Source organism: Polistes fuscatus, unplaced genomic scaffold (assembly GCF_010416935.1).
Source record: "Polistes fuscatus isolate 324 unplaced genomic scaffold, CU_Pfus_HIC Scaffold9, whole genome shotgun sequence".
NCBI classification, from domain to species: Eukaryota; Metazoa; Arthropoda; class Insecta; order Hymenoptera; family Vespidae; genus Polistes; species Polistes fuscatus.
In genome coordinates this window covers 4,259,597-4,277,803 of record NW_025113173.1, presented here as the reverse complement: position 1 = coordinate 4,277,803, position 18,207 = coordinate 4,259,597, and the positions used below count along the sequence as shown (strand labels likewise).

At 32.6% G+C, this 18,207-nt stretch overlaps 1 protein-coding gene and 1 long non-coding RNA gene across 3 annotated transcripts in view; one reads left to right on the top strand and one right to left on the bottom strand.

Annotated features, from left to right (window-relative positions):
- Positions 1-966: 966 nt before the first annotated feature.
- LOC122525421 (SAM and SH3 domain-containing protein 1-like) overlaps positions 967-18,207 on the bottom strand; it is a 303,496-nt gene continuing 286,255 nt past the window's right edge. The window contains exons 6-15 of one of the 2 annotated variants that reach the window (XM_043648211.1): positions 11,162-11,323; positions 11,015-11,071; positions 10,750-10,816; positions 10,512-10,683; positions 9,632-9,857; positions 7,415-7,513; positions 4,382-4,726; positions 3,677-3,892; positions 3,228-3,378; positions 967-3,015 (exon numbers count right to left, since the gene is read on the bottom strand). In XM_043648211.1, coding sequence (XP_043504146.1) covers positions 2,255-3,015; positions 3,228-3,378; positions 3,677-3,892; positions 4,382-4,726; positions 7,415-7,513; positions 9,632-9,857; positions 10,512-10,683; positions 10,750-10,816; positions 11,015-11,071; positions 11,162-11,323 — 2,256 coding nt within the window. In that variant the 3' untranslated portion in view covers positions 967-2,254. The remainder of the gene's footprint in view (positions 3,016-3,227; positions 3,379-3,676; positions 3,893-4,381; positions 4,727-7,414; positions 7,514-9,631; positions 9,858-10,511; positions 10,684-10,749; positions 10,817-11,014; positions 11,072-11,161; positions 11,324-18,207) is intronic. The other variant, XM_043648212.1, reaches the window with a different exon arrangement.
- LOC122525473 lies at positions 12,745-13,097 on the top strand. Its single transcript, XR_006305802.1, has 2 exons — positions 12,745-12,844; positions 12,973-13,097. It is a non-coding gene; the product is annotated as an uncharacterized LOC122525473 (long non-coding RNA).

Genomic DNA, 18,207 nt, shown 5'->3' with positions numbered 1-18,207 from the left:
TACATATACATGTACATATATATATATCGTGTATATAATAGTCTACCTTTTAAGTTTTGGCAAATATCAATACAAAACATCGTTTTAGGTCTCTACGCTTATAATATATACAAAATCTTTGTAACTTTCAATATTTTTTATGGTGCGGCGCCAATATACACATTTACAAGGGACCATCGCGTCGATGGTAACAAACGGGTTCGCATCGGCCGATGGTCGAAGGATTGTCGATCGTAAGAAATAGTGTAATAATAATCATTGTTAATAATTAAAAAACGGCTTAACGGTGTTAGCGTAAATTCAAATAATTCTTTTCCTCATTTTTATTTCCACATCTTATTCTTTTCTCCTCTTCTACATCTTCACCTTCGTCTTTTTTTAATTCTTCTTCCGTTCGTTGGCGCAATGCATTTTTAAAAATTGTTCATAATTGTTTCTTTTCAATAATATCGAACTATTTTGCAATTGAAAACGCGGATTTATTCGTTTGTATACTATTTTTATTATCGCATTTGTGTCTCTGTGTGTGTGTGTCTGTGTGTTTTATTATTTTGTTTTGTATTTTTATTTTTAAATTCTTCGTCTCCCCTTGCAGTGTAAGTTTCGAGAGAGAGAAAAAAAAAACGTAACGAAAAAATTTGCTATCGGAAGAGAATGGAACGTGGATTTTTCTTGGCGGACCGAAAATTGAAAGATTCTCTTATTACTTTTTTTTTCGTTCTTTTTTAATTTTTATTCACTTTTTCTTTTTGTAATCTTTTTTTTCTGCTTTTTCTCTTTTTTTTCTTCTTCTTATTTCTTTTTTCTTTTTTTTTTTGTTTCAAAGCGCTGCGCTCGTGCTCGAGAAAAAAAAAAGTTCGTCCCCCCCTCACTCGTAGAAAACTTCGTTTCAAAAATCGAGCCAAATCTTTTTAAAGAACAATAATACAGAGAAGTTTTCTATAAACGTGCATTCTTATTTTCTCATTCGTGAAATCAAATTAACAATATTACGTAAAACGTAAATTATCGATCGTTCTAATCGGTCCGTTATCAGTAAACATATTTTTTCTTCTTTTAAATATTCCTTATCATCGTTCAAATTAATGTTATTAATTTTTAATCGCAAAAAAAGAAAAAAACGAAAATAGTAAAAATAAGAGTGCTCGTCCTTTTTTTATTTTTTTATTCGGAAACCCACATTTCTATCTACTTATTTGTTAAATCGATCCGTATATTGCTACCGTATCACATAATGTTTGTTTATTGTTACACGAGCTTTCGTTAGTCGCGTAAGATTACTTTTTCTCGATCTATATATATTGTTTAATTGTTAATTGTTTTTAAGGGCAACGCCGTTTTAATCGAATTATTTTTACGATATTCGTACGCTGGCCGGCAGTGAGTTATATATATATAAATTTTTTGTTGTCTCTTTATTTCTTCTTCTTCTTCTTTATTCTTGCTGCATGACTCAAGTATGTATGTATAAAGTCCGGAGCAAGGCAATAATACATAGAAATACAATATATAATATATTAGCGAAAATGGTAAAGGCCTATCGAGGGAATGCTCGAACATAACTCGAGTTTCTACGCTATCATTTGATCGCTTATGAGAATCTCGTATAAGTTTCATTTTTTTTTTATTTGTATACATACAAGCACGTATGTAAGTGTATTAGGGTGTCGAAGGATTCTCATTGGGCCTATCGTCGCACGAGGAAAATTCGGATTTAAGAAGTTTCGTGTGTTGTCTCGTTGATATCTATATATAAACGCACATACACATATATATTTTATATGTGTATATATATATATATGTTTATGTATATAGATCATATGTATCTTTTTACGTAATATATATTTTTTTCCCGTCATTCTCTACAAATAATATTCTCGAATGGATAGTAGAACGACGACGTAGAAAGTTTTGAAAATTTTCTTTTATCAACTGATCTGTCGATCGAAAGGAAACAATGCAGCAAGCTGGTTTGATTCTCTTTCTTCGTTATTTATTTCTTTTTTATCGATATATATACATATGTAGTACTCGATACGAATGGAAGAATAGATGTTTAAATGAAACCACCAATAGGATCAAGTTTAATCCATTCGATCGAGTAATCTCGTATCCGGCTTGTAAAGAGTTTGCCTTTTCTAATATTTTCGTAGTTGTTTTAACGCGAATGTTAATAATAATAATAATAATAGTAATCATAATAATCATCATCATCATCATCGTCATCAGAATTTCGTATTATTTCCTAGACAAATCACGGATATTCCGAGCTCGCGTTTCCTTGGGTTTTAGAACTGGTTTGAGATATCGGCGGGGTTCTCGTAAAATTACCGAATTGATTTTTAGTTGGGGAGACGGAAGTTGGTGCGGTACACGTGGCGGTAACCAAGGACTTGTCTCTTGGGGGTGGCGCTGAACTAATGCTAGACGAACTAACACCAGAGTCGCTTGATTTTTCGCTTAAACAACCACGCTGACTCAAAGCGGTTGCAACTTCGCGTGCAGCTTCGAGTCCAAGATCAGTGGTCCCACCGACAACGTATTTGACCATGCCAAGTTTTTGATTACCTTCGCAAGTTTCCTCGATTACTACAGTTTCCCCGAAATTACTTCTCTTTCCAATTGCCCTACCACTGCCACCGCGTAACAAAGGGGATTTATCAAATTGTCCTTCTTTTTGGGATAACATCGATCCACCTATCGGTATGTTCGGATGAAAATCGTCTTTGATATCTGCCAATGAATTACCATCGCCAGTTACGTTGCCAGCTGTTATCTTATTTTGGACACTACCGTCTAAATTATTTTCCCTCGATATCTTAGTTCCTATTGATGATTCTGGACTGACGTTCCGACGACTGGTTGGGTTCTTATGCGCATCGTAACAACCAGAATCTCTTGGGAATTGGCGTCGGTTGAAGGGTGAACAGTGGCCGGATGTTTGGCCCGAATGAAGAACTAATCTGCTAACCTCGTCTCCTTCCGAACTCGATGCCAAATCTCCTTCGCTACCAGCTGTTAATTAGAAAAAAAAAAGAAATCAAATAATATACCAAGTGATTATTGTGTAATAATCGTTAGTCTATATTTGAAGGTGTTACTCTTAACGTGAAAACTCAGCGACAAGATTTATATTACGAGCGAATAGATAGTTGATAGTTTTGGTAACGCTTATAAGATTACTCGTAGAGGAAACAGAAGGTACTCTCGTTGATCGTTTTACTTACACTGAAGATCGTGTAGTAGTTGTACGGCTGTAAGTATCTTGGCACGATGCTCCGGTTGATGTATACTCAAATAATCGAGATCCGCTGGCTCTATTTCCCTGAACAGCTCCAAATCCTCGTAACCGTTCAGCACGAAAACGGAAATGTGTTCCTGCACGAACGTAAAGGTAGTTTACCACGTTAGTTGCCTTTTCACTGTTATCCCTAGCTTATTCGAATCCCTTTCGTGGCTTTGGTATTCGAAATTCAACGAGATAGAATGAGATAGTAAAAGGACAAATATGAAAAGGAAAATATAAAACTCGTTTGTTAGATAAATATACTTTAACCATAAAGGGGAAAGAAATAAAGAAATATAAATGGAGATATAGAAAGATTTCTTTCTTCTTTATTCGAGAGATTTTATTTGCATCGTTAGTCTAACGGAAGAAGAAACAATGTATTTTTACCTGAAGATTCATTCTTTGTAAGAGCTCTTGAACTGATCCGGGTTTTTGCCTGTATCTCTGACCCCACTTGCTGCTACGTTCCGAGTCACCGCGTCTTGAAACTCTGTCGTTCAATATTTCCACGTTTATGAATTTAAAGTGTCCTATTCTGTTGTGGACGACACCTTTCCAGAGACCACTCTTGTTCATCTGTACAACGTCGATGATATCTCCTTTCTGTATAAAAATATGTTATTTATTTATTTTTATTTGTTTTCTTTTTCAGAAAGAATGATTATCGTTCTATTTAATCGATATTTTGAAAAATTGATCAGTATTTTAAATAGATTCAGAATTGATACATCAACTTAAATCGGTGCCATAAAAATGAACAATAGATAAGCTCGAATGATTACAAACATAATCGGCTCGAAATCATGCATAACGTGGCACGGAAAGAACTTATGGGTCAATCTAATATTTTGATATAAAGGAGAGGTGTGCACGTTTATATTTTATTTAAAATACTGACCCAATAAATACTAGCCTTGCAATGATAGTTGCTTTAAGAGAGAGAGAGAACAAGAAAAAAAGAAAAAGAAAAAAAATAGTATAATAAAAGGTTACTCGTTAACTTTGTAACGAGTAATAGAGGTTTGCATGGTTTCTAGTTTATGGTAATTCTCTATCGTTCGTAAAAGGACTTCCGTAATAGTGAAAACATACCTTAAATTTGAGCGCGTCCTTATCGTAAGGACTAGGTGTGTAATCGACCAAGGCTCTCGCCCTGCAAAGTACAGGGCCGATGGACGTAGGGCTTATGGCGTCCCTTTCTTCGCACGATATCGAGCTGTGATTACTTCCCGCTCTGACCAAAGCTTGCGTGCTTGAACCACTTCCGCTCGGAAGACTCTCGACGCTGCTTGCGCTGCATGGGAAGGCCTCCGATGACGCCCGATCCTGACGGAGTCTTGAGATCTTAGTTTGCACGTCGTGTCGTAGATTTCTTGCACTTCGTCCACTTACCACCCCGGTTTTAGTTTCGTCGTCCAACAGTGCACTCGCCTCCGACTAGAAATATTCCATAATCGATTCTTTTTTTTATTTTCTTTCCTTTCTTTTTTTTTTTTGGTTTCGGTACTTCCCCTCCTACCTTCTTCTTTTTTTATTTACATATTATCGACAGGTAATGAATGATATTTTTGATTTGTTATGCATTGTAATAATTATTGCTGGCCCAGGTAGCCACACCATGGTGCATTGAAATTTACAATTTTGTATCTTATATATATTTGTTTTTTTTCGGTAATGTTAATAATATTGGGTTGGTAACTAAGTGATCGCGGATTTAGTCGATAAACAAATCACATTTAATTCTGTTTTTCAATAGAAACGGACAGTACCTGAGTAACCTAAAGTTATATTTTAAAAACCATTTTTTTATTTTAGTTTGAAACATTTTAAATTTTCCTTCTTATTCAAAATTCGCAATCATTTAGTTGTCAACCGATTAAAAAAATAAATAAATAAATAAATATAATGACATTTTATACTTTCTTTGATCGATTATTAAATTATTGTCTTTGATTAATATTCGAAAGAATTAGAAAATAAAATGGCGTGCTCTGGGCTAGCTATATTAATTTAATAATAATTGTTATTTTATATTAATGAGTAGTGACTAAGTATATTTTATAGAAAATTTTAGTAAATGAATTTTTGATTAACATTTATTAAATGATATAATAAATCAGTTAAATGAATATTGTATAGAAGAAAGTATGAATTATAGGAAAGACGAAGTGATGATTAAATTATTTGATATTTATGAAGGCAAGCTTTATGATGTTTCATTTCACCTAATAGGATGTTTAACCCTTTTGCACTCTAGCCAATTTTGTAATATACGCAAGCGGTAACTTCAAGACTTCTTTACTAGAGTAGTTGTAGTTGTAGTTCTTATATCTTGTTGTTCTTGTAGTTCTTAAGTCTTATACATTTAAGTGTATAGAAGTACAAGACTTTAATCGTACTAAGTGCAAAGAGTTAAGTATCATATTTTATTATGTTAAAAACGTATTGATATTTTCATTAGGAAATATTTCTCGAAAAGGGAAATATTTTATCTAACTATGTGATGATCAATAGAAAAAATATTACAAAATAAATACGATTAATAAAATATATCAAATTAATCGAATAATAAAATATTAAAATCGACAATTTTTTCTTAACACGTCGAATACCAAATTGAATAAAAAAACCTAGATGAACGGTGTTTCTTCAACACCTGTATAACGTTATATCTTTTATATTAATTTATTATATAACCAAAAACAAAATTGATTGCCAGGTATATATGGAAATGACAATGACGGTATTAAACGTGTTAATATTTCAAAAGATGATGTCGAAACTGTTGCTTCTTGTGTTAGAAAACGATGAGAGAAAGATTGATCGATCATTCTCGCACGCACACACGTAATACAGTAATTTAGTCCTGTCATTTTCATCATCATCATCATCATCATCATCATCATCGTGTTTAACATCTCTGCAAAGTTAGCACCGTAGGTTGTTTGCGATTTGATTAGAACTTATTTATCGAGTTATTCAAATTTCTTCGTAGTAAAGGAAACTCGATTAACTCAAACTTTGAAATATTTTGTTAATCCCCGTTAGTTTCTTGGTTCTTTCAAGAGAAAGAAAGAAAGATAATCATAAAAGAGGTGTTAACTTTACAGAGTAGATTTTATTCATAGTAATTCTTGTAAGTTTTCGATCGTAATGGCGTCTCTATAGAAATAGAGAAGGAAATTTTGTAAACATGCGATGTCCTAAACACGAAGGATAGAGGAAGATAAAGATAAAGATAAAGAGAAATAGAGAAATAGAGAGAGAGAGAGAAGAGAAGAGACGTGGTATCATAGAAGAGACTCGGAGCTTTGTCGGCAAAGAGCTCAAAACGATAACGTTGCCATGCTTGTGGAACAGACAGCACGTGTTGTGAATGTATATGTCGTGATATGACGTTCGTATGTTTCCTACAGAGAAGAAATATATATATATATCATGCTGTGCAGTGGGTGGGTGGGTGGTATACATTTTGGTTTAAATGTGACTAGGTACGGACAAGAAGGGGAAAGAAAAAAAGAAGAAAATGAAAATGGACGAGAAGGGGACAAAAGAGGAGGAGGAGGAGGAGGAGGAAGGGGAGGAGGGTAGTAGGTATGTGATTTTGCGGTAAAGATCTACATACTCACATGCAACAAACGTGCTTTGCTTATCGTGCACCGCTTATCGTGCATTTATGACCGAGCTTTTCAAATAGGAAAATAGTTCGTAGAAACGTATACGAAGTTCACGCGTGAAAATCTTGAGAAAATGTGAATTGTATGGTATATTCGATCGGTGAAAAAGTATTTTTTGTTCATATTTCATAAAATATATACATATATGTATGTATGTGTGTATGTATTTAGATTATAGTGATAGAAAGAGAAGAGGATATAAATAGGAAAGCTTAGCAATCTAACATGCTTCTCTCGATTTTGATCTTGATCTTGAAGAAAAATAAAGAAAATAGAAAAAGAAAAGGTATTTTCTGTCATTAGTTTATTATAAACGTATCATGCAAAAATTTGATATCGTGCAAGCAAACATAACGAGTTCGGTACAAGGTAGGCGAGTGATTATCGGTACATAAAAGCGAAATAAAAGATTTGTGAATAGAGAGGATGTCTGTTATATGTCACGTACTGTGTGTGTAGCGGCGGAGTGTTGGTTCTCAAGTTCTTCTTGTTCCTCGTAGTCGCTGCTCTGGCTCGGCGAAAGTCCCTCCTCCCCGCTACTCCGGCTCTAAAACGTTCATACTCGCAGAGACTTTTCTAATCACGCAGTATATGCGGTGGTAGAAATACGAAAAAGAGTGTGTGTTTAAGTGGGGAAGGTGTTTGGGGGAGAGGTGAGGAGAAGAGGACGATGAAATTTAAATGCATGATATATAGATGCATTTTATTGGATTGCACCCACCCTCCACCCACCCCCGAAAAGTTCGTGTCGATTTTTTTTAAATAGGAAAATATTTCATAAATATTATATATAATAAATATTATATTTTTATATAATAATATAATTATAATTTATATATATATAATAATATAATTATATTATATAATAATATAATTATATTTATAATATTATATTTATTATATTATAATATAATTATAAAATTATATTTAAATTATAAAATAATTATAATAATTATAATAATTATATTTATATTATAAAATAATTTATAAAATTATATTTATTATATTATAATATAATTATAATAAATAATATATATAATAAATATTATATTTTTATTTTGATTGAAATAGTATATATATTTATAAATCGATACGAATTTTTCCGGACAATCAAATATATATATATATTTCGTATATACATTGAATTACTAAATTATTTCTACGAATCAATGAAACTACGGATCTTTTCATGTTATAGATAATTATTGTTAATGTAATAATATTAATTTCTTTAGAAAATTATTCACGACGGAGAGAAATAATAGAAACGTAATTTCATTATCGATTAGAAATAATCGATAGGATAGAAATTAGCATATTTCTATAATTGTTAATTATATCAATGAATATCATAAGATATAATCGAAATAATCGATAAACAACAAAGATATCTCTATCCTAGAGGGAGGAACTTCGCACGAGACGTGATCAGAATTTTCTTCGTAAAAAAGATACAATAAAAATCAATGAAAAATATATCCCAACCTAATATATAACCGTACGAACGTTTAAATTAATTATCGTTACGCAGAATTAATAATTAGAGACAATGGTTAACGTAGAATGATGAATGTTCTCTATATCGAATAAGCTGATATCGAATATGATCATCCCATAAACGAGGACGTATCATTAGAAATGATTTGATGAGTAATAATATCAAACTGCAAGTTTAATCGGAATTATGGCTTGTTAAATAATTAGTAATGGTCAATGTTAACGATGGGATATGTGGTTTAGAGAAAGATAGACAGACAAAGAGAGGAAGATAGAGAGAGAGAAAGAGATAGATCATGCTATAGTATGAAACGTAATCATAGTAGGAGAGACGATTAGTGTAAACGTCGAAGGAAATCGGAAGGCATGATGTCTGTGAGCCGGACACATCATTCTAGGTGCTGACCAAGCACCGGAAGCCAATCTTCTCTTGTATTCCTGTCTTGCTCTCTCTCTCTCTCTCTCTCTCATACTATGAACTATACTACTACAACTACTATTACTATAATACTATTACTACTACTACGACTACTATAGAGTCGGACTCGTTCGATCGTCTCGAGGCTCGCACTCAACACGTCCGAGTTAAATGAATCATCTCGCGTGACGTATACCTGTGGGAAATGTCTTCTCTGAGTCGTATATATCCGTGTGGGTTTGTTGGTGGTGGTAGTGGTGGTGGTGCCTGTTGTATGTTTAGCAAGGAATGGAGCGTAAGCAAAACGGGAGAGGAAATGACGATAGAGAATAACTAAAATATTATATATACGAGTATGTATATATATATTATATTATATCTTGTATGTAAATGTTGATATATATATACATATTAATAAGTATACACGTATATGTGTGTTATGTTAATTAGTCAGTCTACTCGCTACTTGTTCATAAGTCCTTCCAATTTCATCTCTAGAGTCATCTATGTGTGTGTGTTAAAATAAATAACTAAAGTTTTTGACTAAAAGTTATTTTCCATTCGTATTATTCTTTTGTTCTATATATATATTATATATGTGTGGTAGTATAGTAATTAAAGGGTAATCATATTTAATGTTTCTATATATTAAAGTAGTATAATCATAGTAAATACGATTTATGCATCCTATCGTTCGTTTGAAGTAAAATAATCTCTTCGTAAATTAGAGATATATTATTATGAACTTACTTGAACGTCACTGCTCGCGTAATCTCCACTCTCTCGTGAAGCCCTGGAGTGCGTTAAAGGTATGATCGTAGGTGGATTGTTATGGCCTTGAGGTACGATCAATCCTCGCATCGTCGAAGCTGCTCCTTTTGAACGTTCACGTGGTAGACTTATGTCTCCTGCTGTTCTCAAGGAGATCACTCCTTCTCCTCTATTTTCCGGTCTTGGATTTAACGTAAAGCATACTCTGTAATTAGATTGTTATAATTACATTATAATTTGAAATTGTTAACACATTGTGTTGACCTATCATATATATATATATGATAATAATTTAGTTAATGAATAATTTAATTAAAATTCTTGTAGGATTTGGGAGAGAAAATTAGAATTATTCAAATCAAAATAAATAATACAAACTCTTGCACGCGTGATGATTCTATACTTTAATCATTTTCGCGAGTAGATTTTATTCCTACGTGGGGATAATTAGCACAGATGGGAATTATGTCGAGTATTTTGAGATAACAATTATGTAAATTGTTTGAACGTATGCAAATAAGGGTAATATTTGTGTTTAGTTAAGATTGAAATGATATCGTACAAATAGATTTAATTGTTTAACAGAATTACGAAGGAATGTTGTGTCCAATGTATTCCAGGAAATAGAGATTTTAATTTTTTTTTTTTGTTATCTACAAAATCGTTCCAATCCCTAAGGATAAGTTTCTTTAGTTCGTGTCGGTTTATCTCTTTAGAAGATACTTTAAAGTATACTTCAAACCAAGAATATCCCAACGGAGTTAGACCAAAATACTTTCGAGTTCAAAGCTGTTAACGTTTATGTAAATACATTATATGTATACATATATACATAATACACATATACCCGAATATTTACCTTCCATTTTGAATGGTAGCTGTAGGCACGGGACCTCCACTTGCTCCCATAAGAAAATCTTCCGGGTCCGATTCGTATGGTGGTTCATCGTACCAATGTTGACCTCCTAAACCACCACCCAAACCACCGGTACCTCCACATCTGGCATCTTCATCGTACATGTAGGTGTCATCTAAATAATGCAGATACGATCGGTTTTCAATATCAAAATTCATCAATGATCCCGTTTTCCACTTACCTCCTGTAACCTGACCTCGTCCATCTCGTCCTAACTGCATCAATCCGTGTCTTATGTCTCTCAATATCTATAGAAGAGAGAGAGAGAGAGAGAATACAAAATAATTAATAAAATATAACACACACATAAGAGAGTATCAATAATTATGTCATAGTGAATCGAGTTAGTTTCATTTCTTTTTAAATTTATTGCAAATTGTTATTTGTTTCAATTTGTCATAGTTATCGTCATATATATATATTTTAGTGAAATAATTGATACCAACCTCTTCGTGTTCTTTATGAAATCGTTCCTTTTGCCTCAAAGCCTCTTGAACTTTCAACTACGAATTGATATGATTTTAATTGTCAATGTTTTAAGTTCGTTTAATTCATAATACGCGCTATTTTGAACATTTCTATGAAGAACTTACCCTATTTATGGTCTCTTCAAAGCTATTTGGCTGACCTCCATTCATTTGTAAATACCTCAGTCGGTCGTAATCTCGGGGGTCTACCATTGAACGTAATATCGTGTGACCCATATCCGGTCCGGGACCTAATCCACTTTGAAGGACGCTGTCCGGTGTATCGACCTATGATTAACATACGAACAAGAAAAAAGGGTTTTAATTCTCTTGGGTATATTAGATGTTGACGGATTGAAATGTTTCATTTGCTTTGTTCTATTTCTCTCTCTCTCTCTCTTTACATTTATGATAGAATCATGTTTATCGAACGTGTATGGATTTGTACGATGAAATAGGAAATACAAGTATGAGACTACGTTGGACTACCACCACGTATGGGATTTAATGAAACCACGTGGCCATAGAATACGCTAAACGAATTAAAGCCGTTTGTTTACCTCTCTCCAATCCGGGATTTTACCGCAAACGTGTGGACGTCCACTAAGTCTGAATAATACCGGAAGAGTGGTAGGAGAAAGAGTGCAAAGAATTTCCTTAATCTCCTGTTATTTATTTCTCTTTTTTCTTCTTTTCGGGATATGAAAAGGGGGAACGGGAAAAAACACGTAATAAAAAGATAAAAAAACAAACAAGAGAAAGAGAGAGAGAGAGAGAGAGAATGCTTAAAAAACATGCTGCCTCATTCATATACACACGTATGCGTATATATTTTCTTTTATTTTTTTTTTAAACTGACATTACGCGAAATATTTAGCGAAAGAAATAATTCGTTAACGAAATATGACAGTTATTATAAGAGTAGAAATTGTATTTATGGGGATAATAATAATAAAATCATGTGTTCTTGCTCTTTTTTTTTTTTATAGAAACAGGGTTAACTTGTACACGATATCGTTCTTAGTTGTTCTCTCTTAGATGCAAATAGAATAGGCGGTCGGGGTTAGGTTTTCTAGAAGAAAGTCTAGGGCGTTGGGAAAACTAGGTATAGCTCGTCGTGAAAATGTTTTACGCGGCATGGAAGGCGTATGTCATAGGTGTTCCACGAGGCGATCATATTTCATGCAAATTTCGCGGGTTCTCTCTCCCCCTTCTTTCCCTTTGCCTCTTTCGTAAGTAGCTTAGACACCACCGAGTTCGACGTTTTCCTGTCACGCGGACACCTCTAACCCTTGAAAAATATAAGCGTGGATATTTTCACCCTAATTCCATATAAATTCGTCAAGCAACTTTATTTCCCCCATCTTAAGGAAAATATAAGTCACAGAAAACGATAAATATGATAAGAAATAATTGATGTATATTAAATCGTTGAATGCGTACGTTTAAAAAAATTCAAGAAATATTATTATTGCAAGAATAATGCATACAATTATATATATACGTGACATGAATAATTAAAATATTAATATCAACGTCCTTAAAATATCAATATATATGTAACGAAATATTACTATTTATATTTCGTCACCTTTACTAATAATTTAAATTGGCCGCCGTCCTACAGTTAAGACGCGCAGGCGTATTAGGCTTAGAAAAATTCGGGAACGTTAACAAAGAGACCGAAAATATAGAAACGGTTGGTAGTTTGCTAAGCAGGGACGGTTAGAGTTCAAATTGCGTAGCTAGTAATAAGACAATAAAATAAGAATGAATATTAGCTGTAAATGTTGTTTCTCTTATTTGCAGGTAATGCAACTAATGTACATAGTGTAGTTTTAAGTGTAATTTGTATTTTTACAATGTAACGCAATGCAGATAATGTAGGTTAGCGTGAATAATATTAATAAATAATCGAGAGAATCTTTTATTTGCAGAAACTCAAGGCAGTTATATTTCCAAGACATCATCCCTATAAGAACCATATAGAATATACCTTATATATATATGTGTGTGTGTATTATATAGTTGACGAATAAATCTGACAATGGGATTAATATTATTCGACGATTGGATTACAATTCACCCTTTTCCCGACGATACTTCCACCCCACGAAGAAAGAGAAACAGAGAGAGAGAGAGAGAGAGGAGGAGGGTTTGCTTTGGTGAAAACGATTGAAGGTGGCACGAATGAGGGGTGGTTGTTCTATAGTAACACTAACGGTATCGTACTTTAACACATGGGGTGTGTTAAAGAAGGATAGAGGAAGGCGTTAAAGATAAGTGTATGCAGGAACGACGTCTAGTCGAGCGGCGGGATTACGCTGACGCAAATGCGTGTCATGCGTTTCGTACGCGACGACTACGACGACGACGACGGAGGGTGCTAAGAGGATCCGGATTTACCTTGGTGAGCGTAGCAAGACGACGAAGGGATGACGACGGACAGGTGGAACAGACAGAGACGAGTAAAGAGGAATTAGAAAGGTGTGCAGACCACGACACAACTACGAGGAAAGAAGGGCTGGTGGGTACCTTTCAGGTACGATCGATGTTGCGATCCTTAACGTCCCTCGACGTTCCTCTTCTCGAAACCCTTTATTTTCTATCTCTTTCTTTCTTTCTTTCTCGTCGCTCTTCTTTACGTTTTCATCTCTCCCTTCCCGCTCACCCTTCGTCGACAAACACCCTCAGTGTCAGGGTCTCTGTGCTTTTCTTCTTTTCTTTTCTTTTCCTTTCTTTTTTTTTCTTTCTTTCTTCCTTCTCACTTTCCAACCCTATCAACCCCCTTTTAACCCTACAACCACCACTACCATCATCCCTACTATTACCATTACTACTACCACCACCAACATCAACCATCATCCTTCCTATTTTTCTTCTCTCTTACCTCGACGCTAACCCCTCTAACCCCAACCCCATACCAGTTCCACCACACCTCACCTCACCTCACCCCATCGTCTGAGTACTGGCACGTATCGTTCTGGCTTGACCTTTTCACTCGGGCCCGTTCTAATTAGTAAATGTATCTACCCCGTGAAACGGAGAAAAGAACGTCGACGCCTTCTTCGCAAGTATGCAGTCGCGTCGCGTCGCATCCCGTCGAACCAACTTCTCTGCAAAATTCTTTTCAACCAAGTCGAATCTTTTTTTTCTTTTTTTTTTCTCCCCCTCTCTCTTTCTCTCCCTGATTTTCTCCCCTTTTCTTTCTTATTTTTCCCATTTCGAGTGCTACTGTTGCTGCTGCAGCACCCGCACACCACCACCCACCCACCAACCAGTCAGCCAGTTCGAATCAATTTAAAAAAAGAACATCCCCGCAGTTAATCGTTCTACTCCATTCATTTGATTTTTTTACTTTCGATTTGTTCTCCTTTCGTTCATTTTTCATTTACCTTTCTCACCTTCGCCTTTCGTTCTCTTGCTTTTAAAAATATTTCCCCTTTCTTTTTTTCTTTCTTTCTCTCTCTCTCTCTTTTTTCCTATTTGTTCGTTCTATTTTTTTTTCACCGTTACTTTCTTTCTTTCTTTCTTTCTTTCTTTCCAATTTAGACGTTTATCCTCTCGGAGCGTATGCCAACAACTTCCTACGCTTTTCGTTTAATTACTTTTGGGATTAAAACGTCCGACGTTTAGTACGTTTGCATGGCCAAGAGAAAGAGAAAGAGAGAGAGGAGAGAAAGGATTTTACGAGAGGACAACTTTTAGATGGCACATCATCGGAAATACGAGGTTCTTAGAATGTAAAGAAATTATTTCAAGGATTTTCTCGATAGCTAATCATATACATTTGTTTTATACTTGTTCTTTGGTTTTTCTCTCTTTCTTTCTTTCTTTTTTGTGTTGATTATTTCGAATAAAATTGTTTATCTTTTACGACGAAAGAAAAAATAAAAAAGAACATATGTTATCATCAAATCATCAAATTTATATATAACACACGTATTGTATAAATAAAAATTATATTAAGATAAACTTTAAAAAAAAGGTGTCTAGGGGTAGAATTTTCGTGAAAAAAATTTATATTCTTTGGTAATACAACGAAAGAAAAATTGTTTCGAGTAAAAATTCAAAATCCATGTTATATCCTTTAATCCTTTGATCTTTTATGTCAAGTCTGACTCGACCTAAAACAATTTTTTTTTCTCAACTAAACGTCACATTTTTATTAAAACAAACATCACGTTAGTTAATATTTATATTCTTTCTAGTGGAAAAGAAATATTAGAGATACACAAGAAATTTCGTGATAAATAAAAGAAAAAAAAGTAATGTCTAGTATAAAGATTTCAAAGTTTTAAAAGTAGAAATAAAAAAAGTACGTACAATTTATCCTAAAAATAATTTCGCTAATTTAAATGAAAATATTTTCTCTCAATAAAATCTTATTATAATTTAATATTAATTTAATTAATAATATATCCATAAAATAAAAAAAATATAACATTTATAAAAATCATACAACACAATAGAATAATAACCAAATATAGTAATACCAATTAAATTAAAAAAAAAAGTATGTACAATTATCCTAAAAATAATTTCGTTAATTTTAATGAAATATTTTCTCTCAATAAATCTTATTATAATTAATATCATTTAATTAATATACCCATAAAATAAAAAAAAATATAACATTTATAAAAATCATACAACACAATAGAATAATAACCAAATATAGTAATACCAATTAAATTAAAAAAAAGTACGTACAATTTATCCTAAAAATAATTTCGCAAATTTTAATGAAAATATTTTCTCTCAATAAAATCTTATTATTATCTAATATTAATTTAATTAATAATACCCATAAAATAAAAAAAATATTATATTTATAAAAATCATACAACACAATAGAATAATAACCAAATATAGTAATACCAATTAAATTAAAAAAAAAAGTATGTACAATTTATCCTAAAAATAATTTCGCAAATTTTAATGAAAATATTTTCTCTCAATAAAATCTTATTATAATTTAATATTCATTTAATTAATAATATACCCACATAAAATAAAAAAAATATTATATTTATAAAAATCATACAACACAATAGAATAATAACCAAATATAGTAATACCAATTAAATTAAAAAAAAAAAAGTATGTACAATTTATCCTAAGAATAATTTCGCTAATTTAAATGAAAATATTTTCTCTCAATAAAATCTTATTATAATTAATATTCATTTAAATAATATAACCATAAAATAAAAAAATATTACATTTATAAAAATCATACAACACAATAGAATAATAGCCAATATAGTAATACCAATTAAATTAAAAAAAAAGTACGTACAATTTATCCTAAAAATAATTTCGCAAATTTAAATGAAAATATTTTCTCTCAATAAAATCTTATTATTATCTAATATTCATTTAATTAATAATATACCCATAAAATAAAAAAAATATAACATTTATAAAAATCATACAACACAATAGAATAATAACCAAATATAGTAATACCAATTAAATTCAACTAATTATTCAAAAATAAAATATCATTATAGTTTAAACGTTTTAAAAAAACGTATACGGTTGGATTCGTTAAGGTAGAAAATGAAGAAGAAAAATAATACGTTTGACCGTAAGAAAAGTAAAAGGGGGTAGATCTAAGGGAAAACGGTGATAGGGAGGGGGGAGTGGGGGTTGGTGAAAAGTAAGGAGGAGATTTGTCGTTAGGGTGGTGGTGGATAACGGGCGTTGTGGGCTTTGAAAGCTCGCACAATGGCTCCCTGGCATCTTACCACGACAAGAAGACGCCGGTCCTTGCTTCGGAGTCCGCTTAATTAAACGAGATAGTGCTCGCGGCCCGGGGCCACTGTCGGGGATCCTCTTGAAAGCCTCTACTCCTTTTTCTCTCCCCTTCTCGGATTCTCTCATCGCTTTCTTACTCTTACGTATCACAGCCGGACTCTTCCAACCTTTTCCACATCTCTCTTTCTTTCTTTCTCTCCTTCTTGATTTTTTTTCTTGATTTTTTTTTTTATACTTTCTCTTTCTCTTTTACGTGGCAGACTTTTCACGTGCACGCTTCGTCTCTTTAACAACGTATTTCTTCCCTTTTCCTCCTCTTCCTCCTCCTCTTCACTGTCGCAACTTTCAACTCGTACTCATCATCCCAACTTCTTCTCGTGCGACTTTCTTTCGTCCCTTCATATTTTTATTTCTTTCTCTTTCTCTACATTTTTGTCTCTTCGACTTTTATTCTCCTCCCATTTTCATTCTTAACTTTGTCATTAGTTATTAAGATACGTTATCGTTGCTAATGATGTATCAATAAAATCGTCTTTTATATATAATTTTACATTCATTTAAATAAAGATAAATTTACAATGGGAGAAAGAAAGAGAAAATTATTCTTCCGTATTATTTATTATTCTTATTATATTTATTTATTATTTATTATTTCTTCTGTACTTTTTATTTATTAGTATTAAAAATAAATCAAATTATATTCTCGATGATGTATCGATAAAATCATGACGTATGATGATATATCGTTCATTTAAAGGGTTATACGCAGTTAGAATTTAAAAAAAATCGATTTTTTTTTTCATTTTCGGAATGTACATATATTTAAGTATATTCTCTGAAAATTTCAAATCGATCCGACAAATATTCTTCACTTCATGTTAGCTGCAAACAAAAATTTTTAACTATGTGTGAACGTCTCTTTGAAACTTTAAACGCGTTTTTCTCAAAACGGTATTTCTCAAAGCCGGTGATCTCGATTTTTCAAAAACGGCTTAACCGATCGGTTTCGAATTTTTACACAATCTTCTTAGATATATTCCTCAGGTATTAAATATAAGGAATAATTTCTAAAAAAATTTATTACTATTTTTTTGTAACAATTTAGAGCGAAAATTTTAGTCAAAAACAACAACTTTTTTTCAAATAGACGCCATTTTGTCAAAAATCAAAATTTTTATTATTCCTTGGTTTCAATACCTGCATTAATCTATCCTTTAAAAGAATCCACCATATTTTTTAATTTCAATAATCCAAACCGCCAAAATGAAGATCACCGCCAAACGTCTTTTTTTAGAGGACGTTCAGGAAATCATCTACAGGAGCGGTGCAGATTATTATTTTTATATAATCGACGCGCTATTGTATTCTCAAAAGTTGGCTCTATTTGAATTACCATCACTTTTGTTTGA